The 26,392-nt window shown below is 45.5% G+C and overlaps 1 protein-coding gene across 5 annotated transcripts in view; it reads left to right on the top strand.

The window, feature by feature from the left end:
* SPTBN1 (spectrin beta, non-erythrocytic 1) overlaps nucleotides 1–23,126 on the top strand; it is a 115,977-nt gene extending 92,851 nt beyond the window's left edge. For all 5 annotated transcript variants that reach the window (XM_054290575.1, XM_054290576.1, XM_054290578.1 and 2 more), the window contains exons 19-36: nucleotides 636–782; nucleotides 2,114–2,377; nucleotides 2,695–2,919; nucleotides 3,064–3,153; nucleotides 3,379–3,657; nucleotides 4,748–4,878; nucleotides 6,154–6,358; nucleotides 6,464–6,838; nucleotides 8,556–8,800; nucleotides 9,143–9,281; nucleotides 10,181–10,265; nucleotides 10,785–10,981; nucleotides 11,981–12,087; nucleotides 12,614–12,677; nucleotides 17,638–17,876; nucleotides 19,133–19,306; nucleotides 20,978–21,020; nucleotides 21,690–23,126. In XM_054290575.1, the coding sequence (XP_054146550.1) occupies nucleotides 636–782; nucleotides 2,114–2,377; nucleotides 2,695–2,919; nucleotides 3,064–3,153; nucleotides 3,379–3,657; nucleotides 4,748–4,878; nucleotides 6,154–6,358; nucleotides 6,464–6,838; nucleotides 8,556–8,800; nucleotides 9,143–9,281; nucleotides 10,181–10,265; nucleotides 10,785–10,981; nucleotides 11,981–12,087; nucleotides 12,614–12,677; nucleotides 17,638–17,876; nucleotides 19,133–19,306; nucleotides 20,978–21,020; nucleotides 21,690–21,905 (3,225 nt within the window). In that variant the 3' untranslated portion in view covers nucleotides 21,906–23,126. The remainder of the gene's footprint in view (nucleotides 1–635; nucleotides 783–2,113; nucleotides 2,378–2,694; nucleotides 2,920–3,063; nucleotides 3,154–3,378; nucleotides 3,658–4,747; nucleotides 4,879–6,153; nucleotides 6,359–6,463; nucleotides 6,839–8,555; nucleotides 8,801–9,142; nucleotides 9,282–10,180; nucleotides 10,266–10,784; nucleotides 10,982–11,980; nucleotides 12,088–12,613; nucleotides 12,678–17,637; nucleotides 17,877–19,132; nucleotides 19,307–20,977; nucleotides 21,021–21,689) is intronic.
* The last annotated feature ends 3,266 nt before the right edge of the window (nucleotides 23,127–26,392 follow it).

The raw sequence follows: 26,392 nt of genomic DNA, 5'->3' as shown, positions 1-26,392 counted from the left end.
GGGAGGAAATGCAATGTTGGCTGCTAGGATCATTTTCACATTCCATTTGCACTTGGCAAATCAACTGTCTCCTAAAGTATTGCTTTTCTCTAGTGGTGATATGGAAATTGTCCCCAGTGCCTTTGTACTTGCTGAAAATCAGACAGAAAACAATCTTGGATTTTATATAATGGGAAAAGGAAAGTCTCCAGTACCAAAACACTCCTGGAGATTGGATAAATAAACAAATTACTTATGTAAACCTATGCAGAGAAAAGATTGAGGGGAAAAGGCACAAATGTGCTGTGAATTAATGGTACAAAACCATCTGTAAGAACCTCCACAAAACCATCTGACCAATAAGTAGTAAACATGTCCCTGTTTCTCTTGTTGTTGAACCTGATTCTGCTTATCATAGAGGTGATTCCTTTCTGCTTGAATCAAGGATTATTTATGTATTGGAGATGGATGTTAGAATTGAATTGTTAAAGAGGCAGATCCTTGGCTGAGCCCTGAGTAAACCCCTGAAGTAAGAGCAGTCTCTGAATTCACATGACTCTTCTGTAGAGGCATCTCTTTATCCTTGATCTGGAGGCATTTTGCATTATTTCACACCAGGAATGTTTCCTCACACCCCCATGTATTTTCCTTTCCAGCTCTCCCTCTGGATCAATGAGAAGATGCTCACAGCCCAGGATATGTCCTATGATGAGGCAAGGAACCTGCACAGCAAGTGGCTGAAGCATCAGGCATTCATGGCAGAGCTTGCATCCAACAAAGAATGGCTGGAGAAGATTGAAAAGGTAGGTAAAGAACATCCAAAAAATGCCCTTATCTTTGTCCAGGGTGGTTGTGGACAGAGATGATCCTCTGCAGAACTGGTCCTTAAATCACCCCACAGCTGAGATTTCTGGTGCACTGTGTCTCCATCCAATTTATTTTATTCTTCATTGATGTTAAAAGTCTCTTATCCAAGACATTCACTCAGCCATTGGCTAAGGTGCCAGTTTAGTTTTGTCTAGTCCTTCCTATCCAGAAGGAAGGCAGAGCCTAAATTTCATACCCAAAGGGTAAGTGGGGCAAGTGTTGGGATTTGAGCCAATGAAGTAGAAGCATTTCCTGGGAAATAACAGAATATAGAGAATAACTGAGTTTATTCTTCTGTGCTCCTAAGCTGGCTTCCATTCATTCAGAACTATAGCCAAGCTGCCTTTCCCCATGCAAAATTAGGGCATGAGGTAAAGAACATCTAGTTTTGTGATTAATTAAGATTCACAGCTCTGTATCAAGTTAGTTGAAGCTTTAATATGCTGTGATGAGCTGTACTTCCCCCCCCACCATTTCTCCTGTGCAGCTCTGGAGCACCGAGGAGTCTCCTCTTCAGCTTTGACAGTGGGTTTCTGTTCAGTGTAAGTTAGCTTAATTGCTCATTTCCTCTCCCACTTTGGCACTCCATATCCCATTAGAGGCTTTTCTGTGATCTACAAATAGCAATACCCTTTAATGGTGTAATTAGAAGGCTGCTCTTGGTACTGGAAGTTCCTTTTTAGTGATGCTGATACATCCTTCTCCTTTGCCTCTGAAAAATCAGATTGCAGCAAAGGACCAGGGTTCTGTACAGAGTTGTGACAGTGCCTAGATTAACATTCACATGGAATGTGCTGGGTTGGGGGCAGCATTCCCATCTGCACCCAGCTGAACAGATAGATAGGGATAATTAGAATGGAGACAATATTTCCCAAAGTCTCCCAGCACTATGTTGTGTGTTCATGGTTCTCTGGTGATGTGGCCCCAGGGACTGGGGCCTCAGGAAATGCAGTGTGGGCAGCTCTGGCTCCCTGCTCCATCCTGCCTGAGCCATGGCCCCAGGAGCTCCCTTCAGGGAACATGTGCAATGGAGAAGAGAAAGGAGGCATTGCTTGACCTTCCCATTGCTAAAATCCCTCTTCCAGGCAGCAGAGGGACCTGGGAGCTGATGTTCTGGAAGGAGTCACTGGATAATTGGAGATAGAAAATGAGTGGTTGATGCTGCCAGCAGATGAGAAATCCTGAGTGCTTATTAATCAGGATAATTGCCCTAACAGGCTGTGAGTGCTCCCAAGGAGGTACCATTTGGTTGCTCTTTGCTTTGCAGGAGGGGATGCAGCTCATTGCAGAGAAACCAGAGACTGAGGCCGTGGTGAAGGAGAAGCTGACAGGTCTCCACCAAATGTGGGACGAGCTTGAATCCACCACCCAGACCAAGGCTCAGCGTCTCTTCGATGCCAACAAGGCAGAGCTTTTCACCCAGAGCTGTGCAGACCTGGATAAGTGGCTGAATGGTTTGGAGAGCCAAATCCAGTCGGATGACTACGGAAAAGATCTCACCAGTGTCAACATCCTGTTGAAGAAGCAGCAGGTAAACAGAGCGTGGGGTGCAGCAGGCAGCAAATACCTGCAATAAAAGGAATGGGCAGGGCAGGCTTTCAGTTTAGAAAAGAAAGAACTGCTTTTCTTTCTTCCTATTCTTTCATGTATCTTTAAGAAGAACAAGAAATTTGTCCAGCAACAAACAGTTATTAACAATAGTTATAGTTATGGACAATAGTTACTAACATGGTAAATCCTCACTAACCACCATCTGCTCTCCCTTCTGAGGAAGCTGTTGATAGGCCCTAATTGTATGAACAGCTTTCATCCTGGTTTTCAGGACCCTTTTGCCATGTTTCTGTTTAGATGCTGGAGAATCAAATGGATGTCCGTAAGAAGGAGATAGAGGAGCTGCAAAGCCAGGCAAGGGCTTTGAGCCAAGAGGGCAAGAGCACAGATGAAGTCGATGGCAAACGCCTTACTGTAGAAAAGAAATTCTTGGAGCTGCTGGAGCCTTTGAATGAGAGGAAGGCCAACCTGCTGGCCTCCAAAGAGATCCACCAGTTCAACCGGGATGTGGAAGATGAAATTGTGAGTACCAAAGAAATCCTGTTCCCCAGGCAGTAGGAAAATGTTGGAATACTGCTGCTTTTTGCAGCTCTTGTGTGCCAGCCTCTCTCTGCTGTCCCAAGTGTATCTGGGATTGCTTGAAATCCTGTGTACTCTCTCTTTCAGTTGTGGGTCGGAGAGAGGATGCCCATAGCTACATCCACTGATCATGGACACAACCTCCAGACTGTGCAGCTACTAATAAAGAAAAATCAGGTGAGTAGGTGCTGTTAGAGCTCCATACCTGCTACTTCTCCTTAGTGCTGACTCATTTGGGAAGGAAATGTTTGGGGTAAAACAATGGGTGCTGTGGCATGACCACAGGTGGTGGCAGCCCCAGGTTGCCCACGTGAGCTGATGGTGGGTGTTTTGCTGCCCCTCTTGGCTTGTATTTTCTTTTCATTTGCACATTGTCTCATCAGTCAGTTTTCTCCCATGTAGACCCTTCAGAAAGAAATCCAGGGTCACCAGCCTCGTATCGATGACATTTTTGAGAGGAGTCAGAACATCATCACAGAGAGCAGCCCCAATGCTGAAGTCATCCAGCAGAGACTTGCAGACTTGAAGCAGCTGTGGAACCTCCTCATCGAGGAGACGGAGAAGCGCCACAAGCGCCTGGAGGAGTCTCACAGGGCTCAGCAGTATTACTTCGATGCAGCCGAGGCTGAGGCCTGGATGAGTGAGCAGGAGCTCTACATGATGTCAGAAGAGAAAGCCAAGGTGAGCAGCTCCACAGTGACACTACTTTGGCCCTAACTGCTGTGCTGGAGGGAGGCAGGTGACATCATTTGGTGTGGCGCTATGGAATGGTGACATAAACAAATACAACTTGCTGGTGTAGCCAAGTGATCGTGGCTTCTACCTGTTCTGACATATTTGATAGTGTGCAGGCTGTGCTGTATGGAGCCAGGGAAGCATCCTCACACTGCAGAGGGCAACCCTGTGCCTGCCATCACTGCAGGGTCAGGATTGCCAGTGTGATCCAGTTAGGTCCAGTTTTCTGTTAGTTTTGAGTGGCAGCACAGTGCACCTGGCCGTGAAACAGGAGCTGGTGGTCAGTCAGCTGCTACCACTGTCACCACCTTGACTCCCAGTGACCATCAGCTTTGACTCCCAGCTTCACACCATACCAAAGAGAATGTAAACTCCTCTTTTCCAAGGAGGAGTTAGTGCTGGAACTTGTTTGTTATCAACATAAATGCACTATGTTTCCTGCCCTGGTAAAATAAAGCTCAGCTTTAGATCAGGAGAACACATTCCACAGATGTTCAGTCTCCCATTAAAAATGGCTTGTTTTCTTTTTATCTATTGCAAATAGCTCACTATGCAGAATATTGTATTGAAAAGATTTATTGACAATATCAGTTAACACTGAGAGTAGGAGGCTGATTTTCTTAGCTATAACAGTGCATAAAAAGTTTCAATTGGAACTTCTCCAGACACTTTGATGGAGAACCCATTGGCATGGACTGTATAGGATTTCTTTTCCTTGCCCCATGCTGTTGTTGAGATGCCTGACTAGTGGTGTGCCTTAATCTGTTCCATGTTTCTGAGCCCTGCACCAGCGCTGTGGAAACACATAAAAAGCTTCATAGAAGAGGAAGCTCAACATGCTCAGTGCCCAGCTGATGTAATTTTGTTCTGCACCCCAGAGGGATGGATGCATTATCTATTTCACTCATTATTTTGCTTTATGGGGGTACTATTTGCTGTGACATCAACGATACCATTGGCAGGAGGACTTCTCTTCAAGCTGTACTTGGGAGCAGCTCCTTATAATTCTTGCTGTCATTTTCTGTCACCCTTTCAGGATGAACAGAGTGCAGTGTCCATGCTGAAGAAACACCAGATTTTGGAACAAGCTGTAGAAGATTATGCTGAAACTGTGCACCAGCTTTCAAAGACCAGCAGAACTTTGGTGGCAGATAATCACCCAGAAAGGTATTAACTGCCATTTTTAATTGGCTGATGAGTTCTTTTAGGAATTCTGTCCATTTGGGTGGTTCTGACACACTAAGAGCACCACAGAGAGTAAGAAACTCAGAGGCTCATACAGAGGAAGAGGAGTTTAGCCTCACTCAATTCAAGGTGTCAGCTGGACCACTCTGATTTGGCCAGAGACAGGGTCAGTATGTGCAGCTGCTGATTTCTGGTGGTTCTGGACACCTGGAGACCTGTCCCCTGTGCAGGCTGCAGTGTCAGGTCCTGGCAGCACTGCTGAACAGCACAGAGGCAGAGCAGTCCTCAGGCCAAGGTCCAGATCTGCTCTTCCAACCAACTTCAATGTCCAGCAGAGAAGGTCACTGCCATTAATCCTTCTGCAGTGCTCCCCAAGATCTGCCTCTTCTCTTTGAGATTCCAGCAGAATCAGAGCCTGGAATCAGATGCTTTAAACATGGGCACATTAACATTTTACTTTTGGTAAATTTATCTGACTTTTCATAAATTGCTTTCCCTGAGGGAGAACTCAGGAAGCTTATGAACCATTTTGCTGTAAGAGCTGCAGCTCAGCAGATTGAATTCTCCACTAGCTTCAGCTCCAAAGCTGATTCCACTCTGAGGCTGATGTATTTAACTGCTCAGCCTGCACAGGCTGGAAGGTGGCAGTGGCCTAGGCCAGACACACTCTGCCTCCGGTAGAAGGTTGTTATTTAACTCTAAAGCACTCTCTTGTGGTCATGAATGCTTCTGATGAGAGCACATTTCCTGGCTGAGCTGCCTGAGTACTGGAATAACATCATCAGCTTCACAAGGCAGATGGAAGGCACTTTGACAGCACTGTATGGCTCAGACAAAATAGAGGCAAAAGATACAGCAAGTAGAAATATTCATCCCTTGTGAAAATGCTGAGCTTTAAGGGATAAGAAACCCATGAGTGCTGCTGAACTCTGAAGCAGAGTTTAACTGAGAAGGAACTGCTCCCTGCCTCAGATCCTGCCTGTAGCTTTGGGAGAAGACACTGGTGTGATGGAGAGCTGGATTCCAGCTCCCCTCTCTAAAGCCAGGGATTTACAGTGCAGGACAGACAAGGTTCCCAGCTATTGCTGTCACCTCTGCTAGCAGAGGATTGGTCCAACACATCCAAGTCAAATTCCTGCCTGCAGCAGATGGGCATTCCGTGGATTAAATACCCCGAGGGATTTTATTCCCTGCACTTTTCCCCACTGGGTTTTGCTTGCAAGGGCAGTGCAGACTCAGCGCTCTTTGCTTTTCCAGCGAGCGCATCAGCATGCGCCAGTCCAAGGTGGACAAGCTCTATGCGGGCCTGAAGGACCTGGCCGAGGAGAGGAGGGGCAAGCTGGACGAGAGGCACCGGCTGTTCCAGCTCAACCGCGAGGTGGATGACCTGGAGCAGTGGATTGCCGAGAGGGAGGTGGTGGCAGGGTCCCACGAGCTGGGCCAGGACTACGAGCACGTCACGGTGAGTCCTCGGAGGGCCTCTCTGGTGCTGCTCACAGGGGTGCCTTGGCTCTCTCAGCTCTCCTGTAGCCACAGCGCCGCATGAGGCTCTTGCTGTGCCTTGCAGATGCTGCAGGAGCGGTTCCGGGAGTTCGCCCGGGACACCGGGAACATCGGGCAGGAGCGGGTGGACACCGTCAACCACATGGCCGACGAGCTCATCAACTCCGGCCACTCGGACGCCGCCACCATCGCCGAGTGGAAGGACGGACTCAACGAGGCCTGGGCGGATCTGCTGGAGCTCATCGACACGAGAACACAAATCCTCGCAGCCTCTTATGAACTGCACAAATTTTACCACGATGCCAAGGAGATCTTGGGGCGAATCCAAGACAAACACAAGAAACTGCCCGAGGAGCTCGGTAGAGACCAAAACACAGTGGAGACACTACAGAGAATGCACACGACGTTTGAGCACGATATCCAGGCCCTGGGCACCCAGGTGTGTGGCAGGTGAACTGTGGGTGTGGGAAGCTGAGCTGCAGAGTTTGCTGCTGCCCTTGGCCCCTCTGTGGCTGGGGGACAGAGTGCTGCCAGCTGCTTCCCACGTGTAGTGCTGTGGGAGTAACCTCACCTGCCTCCTTTCCTAATCTGTCTGGCTGCTGCTCTGTCATTGCATTCAGTTGATATCTAAAGTAGCAATCTGTAAGTACACAGGCTTCTGAACATGTTGGCAGTTGTTGGATGTTATTCCGTTTCCTGTCCTTGGCTGAAGAAGAAATGAGAAAGGCAGAGAGCTTCTGTATTGATTTAAAGTACAAAATATGAAAGAATGTATAAGCCTGGTTGGCTTTTTGAGGTTTGGTTTTATTTTGGTTGGTCAGTTTAGTTTGTTTTTTTTTGTTTGTTTTAAAAAACACCAAAAAGCCCCAATCAAACCCTTTGTGCCAGGTTTATTTTTCCTTTCTGAGAGGCAAAGACCTACACAGAGGCTTTCTGTCTTGGTTATGAACCTGGGCATTCTGAATTAAATGTGGCCTTTCTTGGTGCATCCTGAGAGCAAAAGAGAATTTAAAATCCACAGTTCTGGCTAAGATTTTTAAAAGCATCCGAACCTGATCTAATTCTGAAACTTTTGAAGCTAAGTTGTGCCAAGTAGAAGGTGGCAGCTGCTCGTACAGTACAGGGGGCATTCTAAATCAAAATACAACATTCAGCTGCCACAAGGAAAATTTGGGGAGAGAACAAGTTGCTTAAAGAACAGAGGGATTACAACTGACTTTATTTATCCCAGTAGGTCAGGAAAGAGCTTTTATGGCCCAGCTGCCAACCAATTCTCTGTTATGTTGTAATTTATACTAAAACAAAGGAGATAGAGCAAGCAGTAGCTTTTCCAGGTCTTTTACTTTCAGAAGCTGTAGATTTTATACAGAAAATGGGAGTCATTCACAAAACATCAGTCCCAGTCTCTCAAAAAGGTAATTATAATCAAGACCTAAGTGAAGGAATATGTAATCACAGCACAGAGCTGTGGGGAAGGCACTTAGGATAATTCCTGGGTGAAGCAGCCAGAGCACCAAGGTGGATCATTTTGAGAGAGGCATGATCTCTGTGCCTGTAGGTAGAAGGCTGTTGATTTGATGTTAAAAAATATTAATTATTAGATAAAAGCTAATGGAATGTTTTCTGGCTTGCAAAATATGGAAAACAGTCAGGAATTAGCATTTGCCATCCCCAGACAGTGTTTGAAAGGAAAAGATTTCTAATAGTAGAGGATTCTTAACATTTCCACACTTTCTTCTCTTTGAAGTCATTACCTACATTTTTGAAAAATAACCTCTATCAGCTGCAGTAGTGGTTTGGACACTGAGTTCCCAGGTGTTTTCGTCTCTTGTATGAGAGAAAGGGAATTAGATGATGAAAATGGTCCCCATTTGCCCTGACATGTTACAGACACTTGCTTTTGGCACTGTCTCTCACAGGGAGTTCAGGCACTGGCAAATCTTTGCTATTTTGGGGGTCCCTTGGCCCTCCAGTGTTCTCTGAGGGATAATGCTGGCTCACTAACAGCACAGCCCTTTCTAGTGTGAACAGACCAAATCCATTTGCAGTGACTTTAGGAGGCCCCTCAGGTGATGAATTAGTAGATTAGTGTCCCTGTAGCTGTGACTCAGGAGTCACACACCCACCATGGCTGTGTCTGTCCCACCCTGCTGCAGGTGCGGCAGCTGCAGGAGGATGCAGCGCGCCTCCAGGCTGCCTATGCTGGGGACAAGGCTGATGACATCCAGAAGAGGGAAAACGAGGTCCTGGAGGCGTGGAAGGCACTGCTGGATGCCTGTGAGGGCCGCAGGGTGAGGCTGGTGGACACAGGAGACAAATTCCGCTTCTTCAGCATGGTTCGGGACCTCATGCTCTGGATGGAAGATGTTATCCGGCAGATAGAAGCCCAGGAAAAGCCAAGGTAAGGCAAGGCATCCTTCTCCACCCAGAGACAAGGCTGCAGCTCACCTGAGGAACCTCTGTATCACTGAGAGTGGCTTTCAGAGCCTGCTGCTGCAGCAACTTCCTCCTGTGGGTGGGTGGTTGCTGGAATAACTGCCATGGAAAATTGTACCCAGAGAGACTTGGTCTCACACCGGGGTTATTTGATCTCTGATTCAGGCCAGAATGGTGCTGTTCCTTGGGAAAGGCTTCCTGAACTACAAAGACAATCTAGGAATCAATTTTTTCCATATGGAATTGTGGGTCAGTTTGGAAATGTAGCAGCTGTTGAATCTGAAATCTGTGTTTCTGCTCATTTTAGGGATGTTTCATCTGTGGAACTGCTCATGAACAATCACCAGGGGATCAAAGCAGAAATTGATGCCCGAAATGACAGCTTCACTACGTGCATTGAGCTTGGCAAGTCTCTGCTGGCCAGGAAACACTATGCATCTGAGGAGGTACCGTGCTCCCTGCACACAGCCATGGGCTCCTGGGGGTTCTTCACAAGGGAGAAACCTGCCCTGTGTCACCCACAGAGTAATGACAAGTGTCACCTTAGGGACAATGCACTTATGTGCTGTTGGGAAATCAGGGTATAGCTTCACTCTGGTAGGTAGGTAACAGAGGTGACATTGAGATTTAAAGTGTCATTTTCAGCCCCCAAAATGCAAAGAAGTTGCTGCATTCCATTCTGCAGAGAATGGCTCTGGGATGGAAAGGTGTCTTCCTTGAGCAAGGGCAGAGGCAGCTGTGAGACAGCCTGAACTTCCTGCAGGGGAAATGGAATGCTGTGGAGAGGCCTGCTAGGGGAATGAGCAGGAAAATGTTTGTTGTGTAGGGACTAAATTCAAGGAATATTAAGAGAACCACATCCAGCTGCTGAAAGCCTTGATTTATTTTCTGAGGTGTCCAGGCCACAGGATAGAGGCTCAGCCCTTGCTTCTCCTGCCTCCCTTTGGGGAAGGAAAGGTAATCAAACATTGTTAGGCACTTCCCTCTCAGGAAGGGGAGAGCTTCTGCAGCAGTCCTAACAGCATTATTATTATTATTTTGCATTATTCACTGGAAAAGGGCAGAAGATTCAGTGCCTGATTGCACTATTTACATTTGTTTGCCCATTACACCCTTTTATCAAATACTCTGTGTGCTGTAGCTTTTAACAGACACTGAATGCTTATGCAAATGTGATATTTTAATGGAAATGTCACATTTATTTATACTTGGAAGAGAAAAACAGCTGTTGTTTGCACGGTGAAGTCACTTCCTGAGGAATTTGTGCAGTGTCTGTCAGTGCAGGGTTGGGGGGAACTGCTGCCTGGTGCTTGTGTAACAGACCTGCTCTCTGCTCTCCATCCAGATCAAGGAAAAGCTCCTGCAGCTGACAGAAAAGAGAAAAGAAATGATTGACAAATGGGAAGACAGATGGGAGTGGCTCAGACTGAGTAAGGACACCCTTGGATTTCTTTTGGGATGGGCCATATTTAACTTTCTGCATTGTGCCTTTCTGAGCATTGAAAAAAACCTGCAGCTCCTCACTTTTGTTACAGTGCTTGGAAGTGTGTTTGTGCTGGAATAGCTGCAAGGTTCACACCTGTTTGTTGTTAAATAATGAATTTGAAACCAAGAAACCCCCACCAAAGGTCTTGCTCTGTATGATCAAACTTGAAACTTGATACAGTAGCTCTACTGTATTTGCAGGTGTCACATTCCAGTTTCTATGCTGAAAATAGTAGGTTACACCAGATTAGAACAAAAAAACACCCTAAATTTGCAAAATGCAAAGCCAATAGGAGAAATATCTGTCTTTTCAGTGACCAGTTTCATTGAACTTAGCTCAGGGGAATACTTAGCCAAGTGCATGTACTTTGTTCCCTGAGCTGGGTTTAGATAAATCCCAAAGCTACCACAGTGCTCATCTTTGTGACATTAATGGCACTGACATCTGTGCTGTCTCTGCTCAGTTTTGGAGGTGCACCAGTTCTCCAGAGATGCAAGTGTGGCTGAGGCCTGGCTGCTGGGCCAGGAGCCCTACCTGTCCAGCCGTGAGATTGGGCAGAGTGTGGACGAGGTGGAGAAGTTGATCAAGCGGCACGAAGCGTTTGAGAAATCCGCGGCCACCTGGGACGAGAGGTTTGCAGCGCTGGAGAGACTGACCACGGTGAGTGTCTGAACCCCCTGGCCATTCCTGCTGCTTTGGAACAGCTCCCAGCATCACCAACTTGTTTTCCATTTCTTGGTTGTTTGTTGATTGACCTTAGCCAGCCACACAGAGCCTGAAGTTTCCTATTTCCAGCCGTAATAAAAACCCTCTCTGGTTAATTGGAACTCAACAACCTCCAAGGAAAAAGCTTAAATGATAAATGACCTTAAGAGTCAACAGGAGCTGTCTCAGGCCTGGGAGTGATGACCTAGAAGGAAATTTCAGAGCTGAACAGTTGGCTCCAGCCCTCTGCTGTATTAGCTGGCCAGTTATTTTTGGTTAAAGATGACAGTGGTGGGAAGGGGGCAGTGACAGTGATGTTTATTATGTTGTGACTGCTCCAGTGCAAGGCTATATTGTCGTCTAGGAAGACACAATGAGAAAAAGAAACCCCAAACTCCAATTTGAACACAGCTGCAGTGTCAGTCATTGATGCTTGGAGAGCATTTTACCATATTTGAAGAACAATTTGGCTTTAGACACTACAGTTGAAGTGGCCTGGGTTTTCACACACACTGAGTGTCACAGCTGCAGACAAAAGGAACTGGAGTTTCTCAGCATCTTCACAAATCAGGCTGGTTTTATGGAGATGGGTGATTTCAGGGATTCAGACAGGAAACATTTTATTTCTGCATTTGGCAAGCAGACAAGAAGATGTTACTTTTGGATATTTTAATAACTTGGGCTGTTTTCTTGTTTGTCTGGGTGCTGTTCTAATAGGATGAGTAGGAAAATAGACATGGCCACTGGAGAGCTGCTGTCAGAGGTTCTGATGCTTGTGCCCTCCCTGACAAATTCAGTGCCACAAACTCTTTTAAGGCCTGATGCCTTCCAATTTTATCCCCATTCACTTCAATTTCAGTAATGTTCCAGAAAACATACAGAGTTGTTGCTAGTTTCTAGAACACCCCACAGAAATGAGCAGTGTTTTTAAATAAGAAATGTTTCCTCTCCCAGCTGGAGCTGCTGGAGGTGCGTCGGCAGCAAGAGGAGGAGGAGCGGAAGAGGCAGCCGCCCACTCCGGAGCCCAAGGTTGCAGAGGATGGAGACTCCCAGCAGCAATGGTGAGCTGGACTCTGCACTTCCCCTGGGGAACCCTTGGGCTGAAAATGTGCTGTGAAAGGAGAGGAGCTTGTATGGGTTTGTAACATGACCCTTGTTAGAAGGCTTGGTGGTTTGTGGGGATAGGACCTCTCCCAAACCCCTGAATTCCATGCCAAGTTCCCATTTTCCAGTTGTCACTGCTGAGGCATCCCTGGCCCAAAAGTGAGAATGCTGCTTTTGTCCTCTGGGGCATGAACTGCAGTTCCTGAACCAACTTGGCTTTTTCCTTTGATGAGCATCATTTACAGATTTTAAACCATTTATTAAATTGCTTATGTGATAGGAGGAGGTTTATTTGTAAGGTAACTGTCAGTAGTCTGGTTAAATCTCACTTCACACTGGATTTATTCAGTTGACCTGAGGATTTTAGGAACAGACTTGAATTTCTTAAATTAATATTCTGTAAGAAAATCTCATTTTGTTGAACAAGGTGACTGACTTCCAAGAACCTTACACAATTTCTTTTCTTTTTCCTCTCTCCAACAGGGATGGGACAAAAGGAGAACAAGTTTCCCAAAACGGTTTGCCCTCAGACCAGGAATCTCCACGGGTTAGTTACCGCTCCCAAACCTACCAAAACTACAAAAACTTTATTAGCAAACGGACAGCCAATGACCGCTCGTGGTCTGGACTGTGAGCCACAGAATCACTTGCAGCAACAGAAACCTTTTTTCAGTATGGTTTACTGGTACTGGTTTAATCTTTTGGCTTCAGATTTCCCTGCTGCTTTTCTCTTCCTTCCCATCAGTTGACTTTTATTTAATTAGCAGCCCCTTGGACATATATTTGCTTCACTTTAATCTTTGTTTATTTGAATCTCCCCACTGACACTCAGTTGCTTGAAGGTGACACATTTATTTCATGTTATTTACTGTGAGTTTTTCATGTCGCTAATAGCATTAAGATTTTCCAGCGAAAGCCTCCTTTAAATGAGTAATTGAGATGTAATGAGATTACATCCTAATGAAGAAGAGCACTAGGACCTGACAGGTATGACGCATCGAGTTATACTAACAGGTCTCAGCACGGCAACTTTATTAAATCAGCTGCATTAGCAAGAGTTATGTACCAGGCCAAAGATAATCCACATGAGTGAGCTGGGCAGGAAGGGCTGGGAGGGGGGGAGTGTGACTGTGGACAAATAAAAGCCTTAAGGTTAGTTTGTATAACATTCCATGCAGAATGGACTCATTGACTGCAGAGACAAATAAACGTGAAATAAACCATTCAAAACCAGTATCTAGATTTATCTGGGAGTTTAGTCCTCATGCAGGGTTGTGATCTTGCTGTGTTGGGGCCCCATTTGGCCTCAGTCCTGTCCAGGTGGCACTACAGCAGTTCTATTTCTGGGCACCAGAGAGGCAGGGATGTAAATGAGAGTAGGGTGTAACCCCTTGGGGAGAGGATGTGATGCTTCCTTTACAAACTAAATAAAATACACTGTCCAAGATCCCAGCTCTTTATTTTACATAGGTGCAGGCTGAATGCTCCATGCCTTACTTGCTCCTTCTTGACAGGGGTGTCCCAGTGGAGTCAGGATGCATGCCAAGAATCCTCACGTGTAGCCATAACAATGCCAGTAAATGTCCCTGGAGTTAAGGGAACACAGGAGCTGGATCTGGCTCCCCTCCCTCCCCCTTCCTGCAGAGCCTCCTTGTTTCAGTTAATGCTTTGAGTGAAAGGACACTTCTCTTTGTTGCTGAGCCTGGCTCTCTGGGGTCACATTCCGTGCAGGAAAGGCTCCTGGCAGGCTGGGATCTGTGCATATCAGGCAGTGCTGCAGAGCAAACACGAGTCCCAGCCCGGGGCTCTGGCAGGAAATGCCTTTCAGCACAAGCTTGGCTTTAAGAAGCCCATCCTAGTTAGATCTGAGTCTGCACACAGACTCTGCCAATGCTCCCCTGTACACAGCAGTTCCACCTTTCTCTTTCTGGAAATAAAACCTCTTGGTTCTTCTTTAGCATTCAGTCCTGAAGTGAGCTGTTGTACATTCTAATGTTTATAAATTCTCTACAGTTGTGCAGGGAATGTGAGGTGATCTTCAAGAACATCCCAGATAATCATCTTGTTGGTTAGCACAGCCTTATACATCACCTGTTTGCTTCTTTTGGAATTTTATTTTATTGCCATGCTACATGATGCATTTCCATGTTCATCTTTGCCATCTGCACTTCAGTCTTCCATGAGAACTTCCGAGCTCAGTTTGTGGAGTCCTGTGTTGCAGTACCTTGGGTGTACAGAGCTGTGTCAGTGAGGCACAAGATGTGCTGCTGTTGGTCAGAATTTTGGTTTCTGACAACTGGCTGAGCAGTGCAGCTGGATTGTTCTGTGTGGGCTGAGCTTGTGAGCTGAGAGCTGTGATTGAAAGGATGTGCCTCAGTAACTGTACTTTTGTCTTTCCACTTCATGATGCATGTTTTGTTTTTTGTTTTTTTTTTCTTTTGTCAGGATAACAACATATAGCTTCTTAATGCTTTTTAAAATTCCATATGAATTTATGGGGATGCTCTGGTGGCTGCCCTGTGCCTCGAAAGTGTGTCAGTTCCCAGGGCAGGATAGCTGTAGCTTCAGACTCCACCATCTGCAGAGCCTTCACATGGATTTTGGTGAAAAAAGTAGTCTGTAGAAGGAATTTATAGAGATAAATTTTTTAAATTTGTATTTGTAATACACTTACATAAAAACTCCACTTTCATGATGATGAAGAAAAAGTAAGTCATTAATTAAGGTCATCATTTCAGGCACTAGAAGAGTAGGATTTCACCTATTTATTGCAGCCTGTGGGTCTGGCTAAAGGCATTAGGAAGGTCCTTTTGACAGAACAGCCTAGAGGTTGGCATCTCTTTGCATCTGAAGCAGGCAAATAATCTGGTTCTTCAGCTGTGGGGCAGAGCCTTGAGTCCATGAACTGAGCAGATGTTGCTTCAAGCACTGCGAAATCCAAAGGGGCACCTGTGTCATTGTCACCACCTGTCTTGTTGCATGTCCCAGTCCTGCTTTAAAGATTTCCAGAGTAGCCTGTAGCCACTAAAGCACTTCCAACTAACCCCTCAGGCCCCACTGAGAGAACTGTATCATGTACAGAGACCTGTTGTGTTGTAACAGGAGTTTGCTGTTGCTGTTTGTCCTCCGTGGCGTTGTCTCCGCATGCCCCACGCATGTTTCCATTGAAGTGTGTTCAGCTCCTGTTTTCTCTCCATTTTCATGACACATCCTTTGCAGAGCTGTTCATGATTTATTTTGCTTGTTTTCTGTTAATTGTAGATAACACGTGAAAGGAAATAAAACCTGAAAGAGCGTCAGAAAAGCTTTTCATAGCCCTTTTACAACTGGTAGAATTTGACGTAGAAGGTGCAGGACTGATGATGTAATTAAAGTTGGCAGTTACTTCTCAAAGTCATAGGGTTGCAGCACTGAGTTCCATATTGTTTCCCATAAAATCTGTTAAGCAGCTGTGCAGTGGCTGCTGGTTTGAAACTGGTTTGGTTAACCTCAGGTTAGGGGTTCTAGGTACCCCCAAAGCAGTTCTGTTTTCACATCTGGCTGGTACTGCTCCAGCAAATGTGCTGCTTTCTGTGTCAGTGCAGGGGCAGGTACTTCTGGGGAGTTTATTTAAGCTGTGCAGATAAGTTCCTGTGGGCTGTGTGATTCCTCAGTGCTGGTAAGAGGTGTCAGGTCCCTCAGACAAGGCTCCAGCCGGCAGCAAAGCAGAGTTTGAGGTTCAGGAGCTGTCGCTGGACAGAAAGGTGTGTAAACAGCTCTCCTTGTTCTTGAAGGGCTCTGTTGGCCATGGGTGGTTGACATGGGTGATGAATGGTGACTCAAGGGTTGTTCATTCCACTACCTTTGTTCTGGCTGTGTTTGGATAAACCTCAGCCTCATCTATTTACCCTCTCCCCCACTTGAATGCAACATTTTTGATATACTTTGAGATTTGGGTACAAGTGGTGAGGGTTGATGGCTTAGATTGATCCTAATTGTGAAGAGGCAGTGTAAGGCTATGTGTGTTTAGGGACAGAGTTAACCAGATCTGACTGAAGTGCAATGTGAGCTGTGATTCTCTCCCTGTTTAAGGGTGTAGTAGTGTCTGTACTCTGGAGGTTAAGGTTGCTAAAGGCAGTTAACCAATCCTTCCCATGGTCAGAGAAAGCTGACACTCAGATCTTTATAGGCCAATGGTGAGGTACAAGGTGTGAGGCACAATAATGGATACTGGGCAGGTGTAAGAAGTTCTAGCAAACAGTGGCAAAATTGAGTTTGTTGCATAATAATTTGGCTGCTTTTGATTTGTCCAGGCCATGTGCAGAAGTAGGAATGTCTAATTATTGTGCCATTCACAAAAACCTGCTTGTCTGCATAAAACCAGTCCAGAATGTTTGTAATCTACTAGAGCATTAGCAGCACTGAGCTTTAGTAACTTGCTAATAATAATACTACACACTGGTTGTGTAACTCCTGAGCTGCTACCAACGGCTCTACACGTCAAAGTAACGGTACAAGAAAACAAAAAAAAAAAACTGGGACCAAGCTGCATTTCAAAAGCTTATAGCCATTAGGATTCCAATTTAAATGATTTTTGGATGAATGGCTCCTGAAGACGTCGCCAGCTTGACCAGTGAGAGCTGCTGGAAACACGGCTGCTCTCTAGGCTATCGATCCCAGTGCGCCAGGCAACGCGACCAACAAAGCAAGTGATGGGCAAGGCCTTGGTTCTGTCTTTGTTTGGGGGTAAATAGCTGTGTGATGCTGTGTGACTGTGGTGGTTTTCAGTTCCTTTAACCAAAATCCAATCCACCTAATAACGCCAGTCTGAACCAGACCTCGATCAATTGACACGTGACCTCATTCCCCTTGTCTTTACGATCCAATATCCTAACTGGGATGGTGGAGATGCATGGTGTAATCTTTCTAATTTCTGCATGTTTTGATTTTGTTGTGTCACTAGGGGAACGGGGAAAGCGGGAAAGGAGCTTTTACAGAAACAAATCAATTGCACACATTTTTGTAAATGCTCCTGGGCGATTGTGACATCTTTCTCTGCTGACTCATAGTTAATTCCTTTTATGGACCTTTAATGCCCCAGTAATGCCATAAATGTACTTAAGGTGGCTGATGTGTATAACTTCTACCGTTCCTCTAGGTTTGCAGAAAGTGTGATTGTTACTGTTCCAAACATTTGAGTACTTAGCAACAGAATTAAATGCTCTCATTCTAGGAATAACAATATATAAAAGAATTGACCAGCAGAGCAAAGCACAGTAAAATTCACACTGATGTTCAGCTGATTTTATTTTCCCGTCTCTCCACCTATAAAATGGGTACTAATCCATTCCTACCTTCTAATTTCCTTGGCCTCCTGTGTCTCCATGGAGTGCGAGAAAGAACTTACTGGCCTGTGTCATTGTCCAGGCAAAGTTTATACACAGCCACGTTGTGCAGGGAGACAGATTAACTGCAGAATGCCTCAGTGCTGGGGGCTTCTGGCTGAACCTGTTCTCCACTGTTCCTAGGTGGCAGAAACTGCAGAAACCAACGAAATGGTGAATGGAGCTGCAGAACAGAGGACGAGTTCCAAAGAGTCCAGTCCCATTCCTTCCCCGACGTCCGACCGCAAAGCCAAGAGCGGCGTTCAGGCCCAGACTGCTGCAACCCTCCCGGCCAAAACGCAGGAGATCCCCTCGGCCCAGATGGAGGGCTTCCTACACCGCAAGCACGAGTGGGAGACACACAGCAAGAAGGCCTCCAGCAGGTACAGTGGCCCATGTGGAACACAGGCAGGGCAGCCAGGGCTCTGCCCAAGGTGGCACAGAACCATCTCCAGGCTCCTCTCAGCTCCCAGAGACCTCCCAGGCTCCTGTTGCTGTAGGGCTGGACACTGCACATGGGGAGCTGCAGTCTGGAGATATTTGGTACAAAAGACAGCATTAGCCACATTTGTCAGGTGGAAAACTGAGGCAGAGAGATACCACGACTTTCCCATTCCACATTACGGATTTGTGGCAGTAGTGGGATTTGATTCCAGATCTCTCAAGTTGTACGTTAGCACAAGAAAAGAAAACCACGTAGGTGTAAGTCTAGAAATGTTCATATTCTTCTGACATTTTCTATTTGCACATTACCACTTTCCACCTACTCTGTAATCTGTTCAGCATGAACACAGGACTATTGGTGCACCATAGTCAGTTCCACTCCCAAGAAATGTCCTGCAGGTCTCAAACAGGCAGAACTTTGAGATTTGTCTGTGCTGAAAAAGCTGACTGGAGTCCTTTGTGACTTGAGAGAGCTTTTGAAACTAGATTTATGAGAGCTTTTGAAACTAGATTTATGACTTGGCTGACAAGGAAAATGTTCACAGCAAGTGCTGAGCTGCAGCAACATCTGTGGGATTTGGTAGGAGCCAAAACACTTGGCAGAGCTGAGGTCTCAAGTGAGCGCAGCAGTACCAGGATTTTTGTGCCACTGGAGTTGTTCACACCAGACAACACCTTTGAGGCAGTGACAGCCACCAGTACCAGTGTCTGGGTATTCCTATTTCCAGTAATTGTTTATTTTCACAGTTCTATTAGAGAATGAGGTGGATGATGCCACTAAGAGTATTTGTGTCAATCAAGGATTTCACACACAGCCCATTCCATTCCATTCATCATTTTGCAGCACAGTGAGAATTCCTTCTTCAACAGAGTACTGCCATTAAAAGGTCAATCATTTTCTGTCTCAAGAAAGCAAAGTACCCAGTCTGCCAAACAGTCCTCCCACTGTGAGGACAGGCTGATGTGCTGTCACAGGGAGCTCTGGGAATCTTGGTTCCCTTTGGCTTTTGTCTTGAAGCTGTGTTTCCATGAAAGAATTCCTTGTCTGCAGTTCATGGGACAGCTTAGGCTGTATTCACATCCTCACCCAACCAATCTCCATTAACTTACAGAAGTAATGACGTTTGGTTTCTCCAGTTCTGCAGGTGAGAGCATTGCATTTATAACTGCTCTTGTTGTTTCCCATGTCTCAAAGGTCATGGCATAACGTGTACTGTGTCATAAACAACCAAGAGATGGGCTTCTACAAGGACTCAAAAGCTGCTGCTTCTGGCATCCCTTACCACAACGAGATCCCCGTCAGCTTGAAGGACGCAGTCTGCGAAGTCGCGGTCGATTACAAAAAGAAGAAGCATGTGTTCAAGCTCAGGTACACCTGGGGCAGTGCCCAGCCCTTGGGGAAGCCATGGTGGGTGTGTTCAAGCTCAGGTACACCTGGGGCAGTGCCCAGCCTTGGGGAAGCCATGGTGGGTGTGTTCACTGGGACACACAGCCCAGGAGCTGACCATGAATGCTAACTGCAGCCCTGCTTTTCTGAGCAAGCTCTCTCTATCCCTGAGCTGTGTCTGTTCATCAGAGCGAGCAAGCACAGGACAGTGCTGCAGTACTCAGAGCACTTTCATCTGGGACAGGACCAGATGTGTGTGCCTGCATTTCACAGTGCTGGGTTTTTCAGCTGCTCCCTCTGGAACTAGTGGAGAGCAGTGATTGTGGTTCTGCTCTTTTCCAAATCAAACCTCTTGTTTAATTTTTTCAGTATGAATTTAGGAGACTGCTGAACACATCTCACATATTCAGGTCTGGAACATACAGTTACAGAGCATTTCACTCAAATGTGTGAAGACTTGTTGCTCAACAGTTTAAAAAAAGGCTTTTCCTTGGGAAGCTCTTTGTTTTACTGAACATTATTCTAGTGCCAACAGTTAAAAAATATTTATCATTACACAGCTGTGAGGTAATCCTGTCAAAGAAGACTTACTTTATAAACTAATTGGGTCATGTATTCCAACACAGGTGTTTTGGGGTTTTTTGGCAGAGCAGGGGTGGTGGTGGTGTAATTTTATATTGGTACAGGAATCCTCTAAAGATCAGAGAATCCCTATCTGGGGAAAATTTGCTTTACAGAAAATATATGTGGAAATATATAGCAAATATTTAGGGAAATGTACCTTTCTTGAAGACAGGCCTGCAGCTATGTGATTCATCCTTTGACTATTTTAAACCTCTCTGAATTGCTAATGGAAGTATATGCTGTTCCAAATCCAAAGTTAGGCAGAGAAACCAGCTGCCCTTTTTTCCCAGGGCTCCATCACCTGCATCAGGCCCCTTGGTTACTTGCACGTAGATATTTCCTTTACTCAAGCACTGCTATTTTACTATTTAATCCTTAATTTCATTTCATAAAGAGTTGTTAAAATGCTTGATTTTTGTTGAGCAAGATGGGGAAACCTGCAGGAGAGTTCCTGCTGCCCCTGCCTCCTGCTCCTGCTTGTTCTGGTGATACTCAGTTGTTTTTGCATTTCTATGTATCATCACATACATTGTTAAATGGATACTATTTAAACTGTCTGAGGAAAATCAGCACAGGAGTCACACAGAAGGGAGACTCTGGTGTTCACTGTGAGGAGAGGCAGCTGCTCATCACTGGTACTCAGAGCAGGACCCTGAGGCAGCACCACCACAGCTAAAAGAGCAGAGCAGCTGCACAATTTTGCAGGATTTCACAGGAGCCATGAAAACTCTGGGTGCTGCCTGTGACATTTTTCTTTTGCAAGTATTGAGTCAACTTTGATAATGTGTTTTGCAAAGGAGAAAAGATGAAAGAGCAAATACTGAGCCAGCAGCCACATGGGAACATGGGCACCACCCTGAGCATGTCCAGAGCCCAGAGCTACTGCGTGCATGGCTGCAAGTTGTTGGGGGCATTTGGCACGGGCAGTCCTGTGTGCCTTGGGCTGCTCGTGTGCTGGAGCCAAACAAGCAGGAGCTGAAGCCCTGTGACCACTCCTGGGCTAAATTTGTGATGGTGTTTTCTTTCCAGATTGACCGATGGCAACGAATACCTCTTCCAAGCCAAAGACGATGTAAGTGTGTTTTCCTCAGTTTGTTACTGTGCTCTCTGTGCTGCTGTGCCATGGGGAGAGGCAGCTGCTGAGAGCTGCTGTGCACTCTGTGTGTGTGACAGTGTTCACAGGGGTTTGAGGATGAGGGAAGAGACGAGAATGTTGACTCCATGTTTCAGAAGGCTTGATTTATAATTTTATGACATATATTATATTAAAACTATACTAAAAGAATAGAAGAAAGGATTTCATCAGAAGGCTAGCAAAGAATAGAAAAGGAATGACAACAAAGGCTTGTGACTGACTGAGACAGTCCGGACAGCTGGACTGTGATTGGCCATTAATTAGAAACAACCACATGAGACCAATCACAGATGCACCTGTTGCATTCCACAGCAGCAGATAATCATTGTTTACATTTTGTTCCTGAGGCCTCTCAGCTTCTCAGGAGAAAAAATCCTAAGGAAAGGATTTTTCATAAAACGTGTCTGTGTCATGTGTGGGTGATGCACAGGCCCAGGGCTGCTCAGGTACAGCCTCTGGGAGGCGTCTGTGGAGGGGCACAGCCAGGGGGATGAGCTGGGCTGGTTTTCCTTGCATTTCCACCCGTGTCCATTCCCCATTGCACTGTTGTGGGAGCCAGAGGGGTGTGCAGGTTGTAACAGTTCTGTGCCTTTGGGGCTCTTGAAGGAGGAGATGAACACGTGGATTCAGGCCATCACATCAGCGATCTCTTCAGACAAAATCGAAGTGTCCCCGACCACCCAGAGCACTCCAGCCTCCAGCCGTGCCCAGACCCTGCCTGCCAGTGTCACAATAACCAGCGAGTCCAGCCCTGGCAAGCGGGAGAAAGACAAAGAGAAAGACAAAGAGAAAAGATTCAGCCTTTTTGGTAAAAAGAAGTGAATTCCATCTCCACACACTGCACTTCTCTGACCGTTCCAGTGGAATTCCAGCATGCGAGCTCAGAACCAATACGTTACTCTCTGTGCCTCATGTTCCTCAATGTGATTGACATTTTTTTATTTATAGAGCATTTTAAAATAAAAAAAAGCCAACAAAAAAAAAGAATCTAAAGTTACAAACGTATGAGGTGCATTGGGCAGCTTCTGTAGGAGAGGGAGGACCAGGTTTTGGGGGTTTGTTTTTGTTTGGTTTTTTTTTTGGTTTTGTTTTGTTTTTTTTTTTTAATGAAGTTAATGTAGATTAGATCTTAATATTTAAACTGTTCCTCAATTTTGTGAGGCTGTCTTGGAAAATAACCCACTCCTAGTGCTATTGGTATGCAAGGCAGCGGTGCTTTCGAATCTACTGTGCACACGAGAAACCAATGTACAAATTTCTCAAAGGCATTCACTTCCAGTTAAGGTTGTTATGCTGAGTCCTGGCTAGTAGAGCCTTCCCCAGCAATTCTAACAGGAATTCAAATGGTAGTGTGTTCTCTTTGCTGTAACAGAGTGCAGGTTGACTCACAGCCCAAGGTTTGTTTAACACCACCCGAAGCGTCCCCGCATCGAGTACGACAGATAAGAATGTTGGTGTTCAAGATGGATTAACAGGCTGGTACAGTTTTAAATAAGCTGTAATTTCTTTTTTTTTTTTTTTTTTTTTTTGCCGAAATACATTATATTGTATGTTTCAGATAATTCTAGTACAAAGTATAATAAGACTAGATGTATAATAAACCCTTTAAAATCATCAATAAGTGTAAAAGTGGAACTGAAGCATTTACTGGAAAAGTAATGTTACTCAAATGGTTACTTGCTTGTCAGCTGCAGCACTGTGTGTTATAATTTTGCTACATTACCTTGCTCTTTGATACATAGTGTGCATTTCTGTCACTGTAACTATTGTAATGAAAAATTTTCATCTTACTGCACAATCAAAAATTACATTTAATAGGAATGAACTTTCAATGACTGGGCCTGTAGTCAAGAGTAGTACTGGAACTGGCTTTCAGTTGTATCGAACTGTACCTCTAGACTTTTACCCTATCTGTTAAATATATGCGATGTCATTAAATGCTTTTAAAACTAAATATGCTGGGTAAGTTTCTTATTTCATTTCTGACAATGTTAAATCATAATTTTGAAAGAGGATCAAAAATAAAGTTATTTTAAAATGTCATCTCTCCTGTGCACTGAAACTGATGTCTTCAAATGTAATTCCATTCTTTTGTGCGAAAGTTCATTCTGAAATAGTTGTTTTCTCTCTTCCCACTTTTCTTTCCCTTCACTTCCCACCTGCCCTCCCTTTTACCCTGCCTCCCAAATTAAGTGCCAAAAATAAAGAGGAAAGGAATTAAATTAATATTTTGGATAATATTCTGATATAGATACTTTTTGTGGGAAGTGAAAGCAGCAGAGTGGATGGGAGTAAGCACATCAGAGGCTGGGCAATGGAGTTCCCTGAACATTTACCTGATGGAGGTAAAGCTCCACGTCCCAGCTGGCAGCACAAGGACATCATTTTGAGTAAGCACCAGTCTCCAACTTCCTACCCACCTTTTGCTCAAGTGCTTACATCCCTTCCTTACCTTGGATGCCACCTAGGGATCCATCTAATAGGAATAGCTCTAAGAAACTCCAATATGTTTTAAAATCAATGAAATGTAAGGAGCCCAGGTTTTAATGTATTGTGATTGTTAAAATCCACTCAAATATTACTTTTGGTAGAAAGCAGATAAACTGCAAAATTATTTTCATGGAGTGTACAGTGTTCTCTGGGTTTTTCTTGTTTTCCAAAGTTTTTGGTTATTAAACAATGGAGTGAGTATTCATGTACACAAGCTTTTACTCTGTAATGTTATGTTGTTCAGTCTAATTATTAGTAAAATGTAGGCTAATGCTGCTAGTATTGTAAATGTACAATTTAATACATTAGAAAAAGCTGAAGTTTAGCCTTATTAGAGACTATGAGACAATTTTCTGAGTTGATTAATGCACAGAGATTTTGATGCCTTACATATGTGTCACTTCAGCTGAGCTGGTGCAGTGAGCAGTGAGGCAGATGGATCTTGACAGCCTGGGGTGTGTGGTTCTGTAGTGATTTTGTTGAACGTTGCTTTTAGAGTTGTTTTCTTGTTTGTCTCACTCCTTACTGGAAGTTGTTCCCAAGAATGACTTGAATAAAAATCCTTTCTGCTTAGGGACTGACTGGAAGTTGCTGAGGAGCAGGAGTGAACCCCAGTAAGCCTTGGAGCCTCAGGGAGCAGTTTCCTGCAGAGAGAGGTCAGGAGGAGCCTCCCCAGCCAGAGCCAAGTCAGAGAAGTCAGGTCAGTGCACACACCGTGTGCCAGGGCAGGAGGGACAGAAGTGAGGGAATCTCTTGGACATGTGAAGGGAGGGACTGCTGCTGGGAATACCAGGGGGAGAGGAAGCTGCAAAGGTGGGTGATGGAAATGGGGCTGAAACTGGAGCAGGCTGTCACTCCCACCTGTGTCACCTGCTCAGAGGAGGCTGTGACACTTTCTGAATTGCCCTGGTGACCTTGGCTGGACCGCTGGCAGATGGAATGTTCTGTTCCTCCTGGAGACACACAGAAGGGTGAGGATTTCTAGTACAAGGTAACACATTACTGCAGCTGTTTTGTACCTAAGATGTGATATTTCCTCTGGAGATACTTTGCACAAGTCATACAGGACCTGAGAATTTTCAAAGAAAATTAATTAAGTCAAACTGCTTCCCAGCCGTGTTGCTTGTCATTGATAAGAGCAGGAATTGTCCTGCAGTCAGGTCAGTCTCCTTTTTTCCATCTTGGAGGGACCCTCACATCACATTAAAAGCTGAGGGAAGCTCTCAGAGGGTCCTTCCCATATCCAGGCAAATTGAGCACAAACCCAGAACTCTTTAGCCATCAGAATTTAGTATGTGTTGGTGGGAGGGTTTTCTTTTAGATTGATGCCAATAATCTGTCAATCCATCTGTTCTGCACAGGGAATATGCTCTGTGGTAGGGCTGTACTTTGTGTGAGCAAGATTTATGGTAATGGTAAAGGAAAAGAAAGGAATTATCAATCTCTGTCCTGGTGAAATATTGATTTAGATGTTTTTTCCCTTCACCATAGTCTTGTTTCTTATGGTTGAGTTCTCAGACTTTAAATGGGTGCGGTCTTTCAGATTCTACCTTTGCAATAAAAAACTTGCAGGTATAAGAGTTTTGCTACTTTTGGTGGCTGGTTTTTTGTTGTTGTTTGTTTGTTTTTTGTTTTGTTTTTTTTTCCCTACCTTTGCTAATCACAGGTGGCTGAAGAAATACAGAAACTTAAATCCCAATGAGTTGAAACAAACATTAAAAAAAAAAAAATCAGAAAAGCAGGCCGTGCTAAATCCCTGCTTAACGTTAAGAATGAAATTAGTGGAAGCAGTGGACACCTCAGCCGTGTGCAGTGGAGGGCAGCCCCTGAGCAGGTGCTGTGGCTGTCCGGAGCCGGTGCGGTGCTGTGAGGGCTCTGCCGTGTGCCTCGCTCAGCTGCGGTGCCCGGGCGCCGCCCGTGGGCGCACCCGCCATCCGCAGTGTGTCATAATGCAGCGCGGCCCGCCCGCAGCCACAGCACAGCCCGGGGCAGCCCCGGGACACGCCGGCAGGGACGTGGAACGGGCTGCTCGGCATTCCAACACCTAATGGGATGAAAGGAAAGCGTTCTGTGCGTCCGTGCCTGCCGGATCCTCCCCTGCTCAGCGCCACCCCCCAGCTGATCAGTGATGGTGAACGCCACAGCTACAGTGCAGCGTGAATACGCATTTTTCGGTGTCTGAAATATCATTTACTTTATATTCCAAAGTAAGGAATGTCGCACAATACTCTTTCTCTGTTAGATGAGACGCTGGGGTGGCTCATTGCGTTGTAACAGCAAAAAATATCTGGGCCTAACACGAATTTTGTTTCAAATCTGTTGTTGCTACCGCTGTTCCTCTCCTCCCACGCCCAGCTGAGCCAGAACTGTCCATGAGAGGTCACTGTACCCAGGGAGACGCGGGGTACCGCACACCGAGGGTGACTGGTGCACTCGAGAGAATGAAGAGCTCGGATCAAAGTCAGATCGCTAAGGAGTTATGTAAACTCGTGGCAAGATTTAAACACGCCTCAGCTGAATCATCGTAGGAGGGAAGTTGAGTCAAGTATGGCAGCCAGGATACAGAAAGGTGAGGAGCTCCACCATCCTTGCTGTGGCAGGAAAAAAGGAGATTCTGGGGGAAGATCAAGCTTTCTGCAGTGATTTGAAATCGGTCGCTGAGGCTCCATGAAGACGTGGCAGAAAGGCAGCCCCAGGCTGGATGAAGGCAGGCAGTACCCCGTGTGAGAGGTGGTCTGGGAGACCTTGGGCCACTGTGGCAGAATGCAGAGGTTTTAAAACTTAATTTTAAAACCTCGGGGGTGGGTTTGGTCCATCTG

This window comes from Melozone crissalis, unplaced genomic scaffold, assembly GCF_028551555.1.
Source record: "Melozone crissalis strain CALT ecotype California unplaced genomic scaffold, PUWL_Pcris_2 ptg000081l_1, whole genome shotgun sequence".
Lineage (NCBI taxonomy): Eukaryota > Metazoa > Chordata > Aves > Passeriformes > Passerellidae > Melozone > Melozone crissalis.
This window is presented reverse-complemented; position numbering and strand designations above follow the sequence as displayed.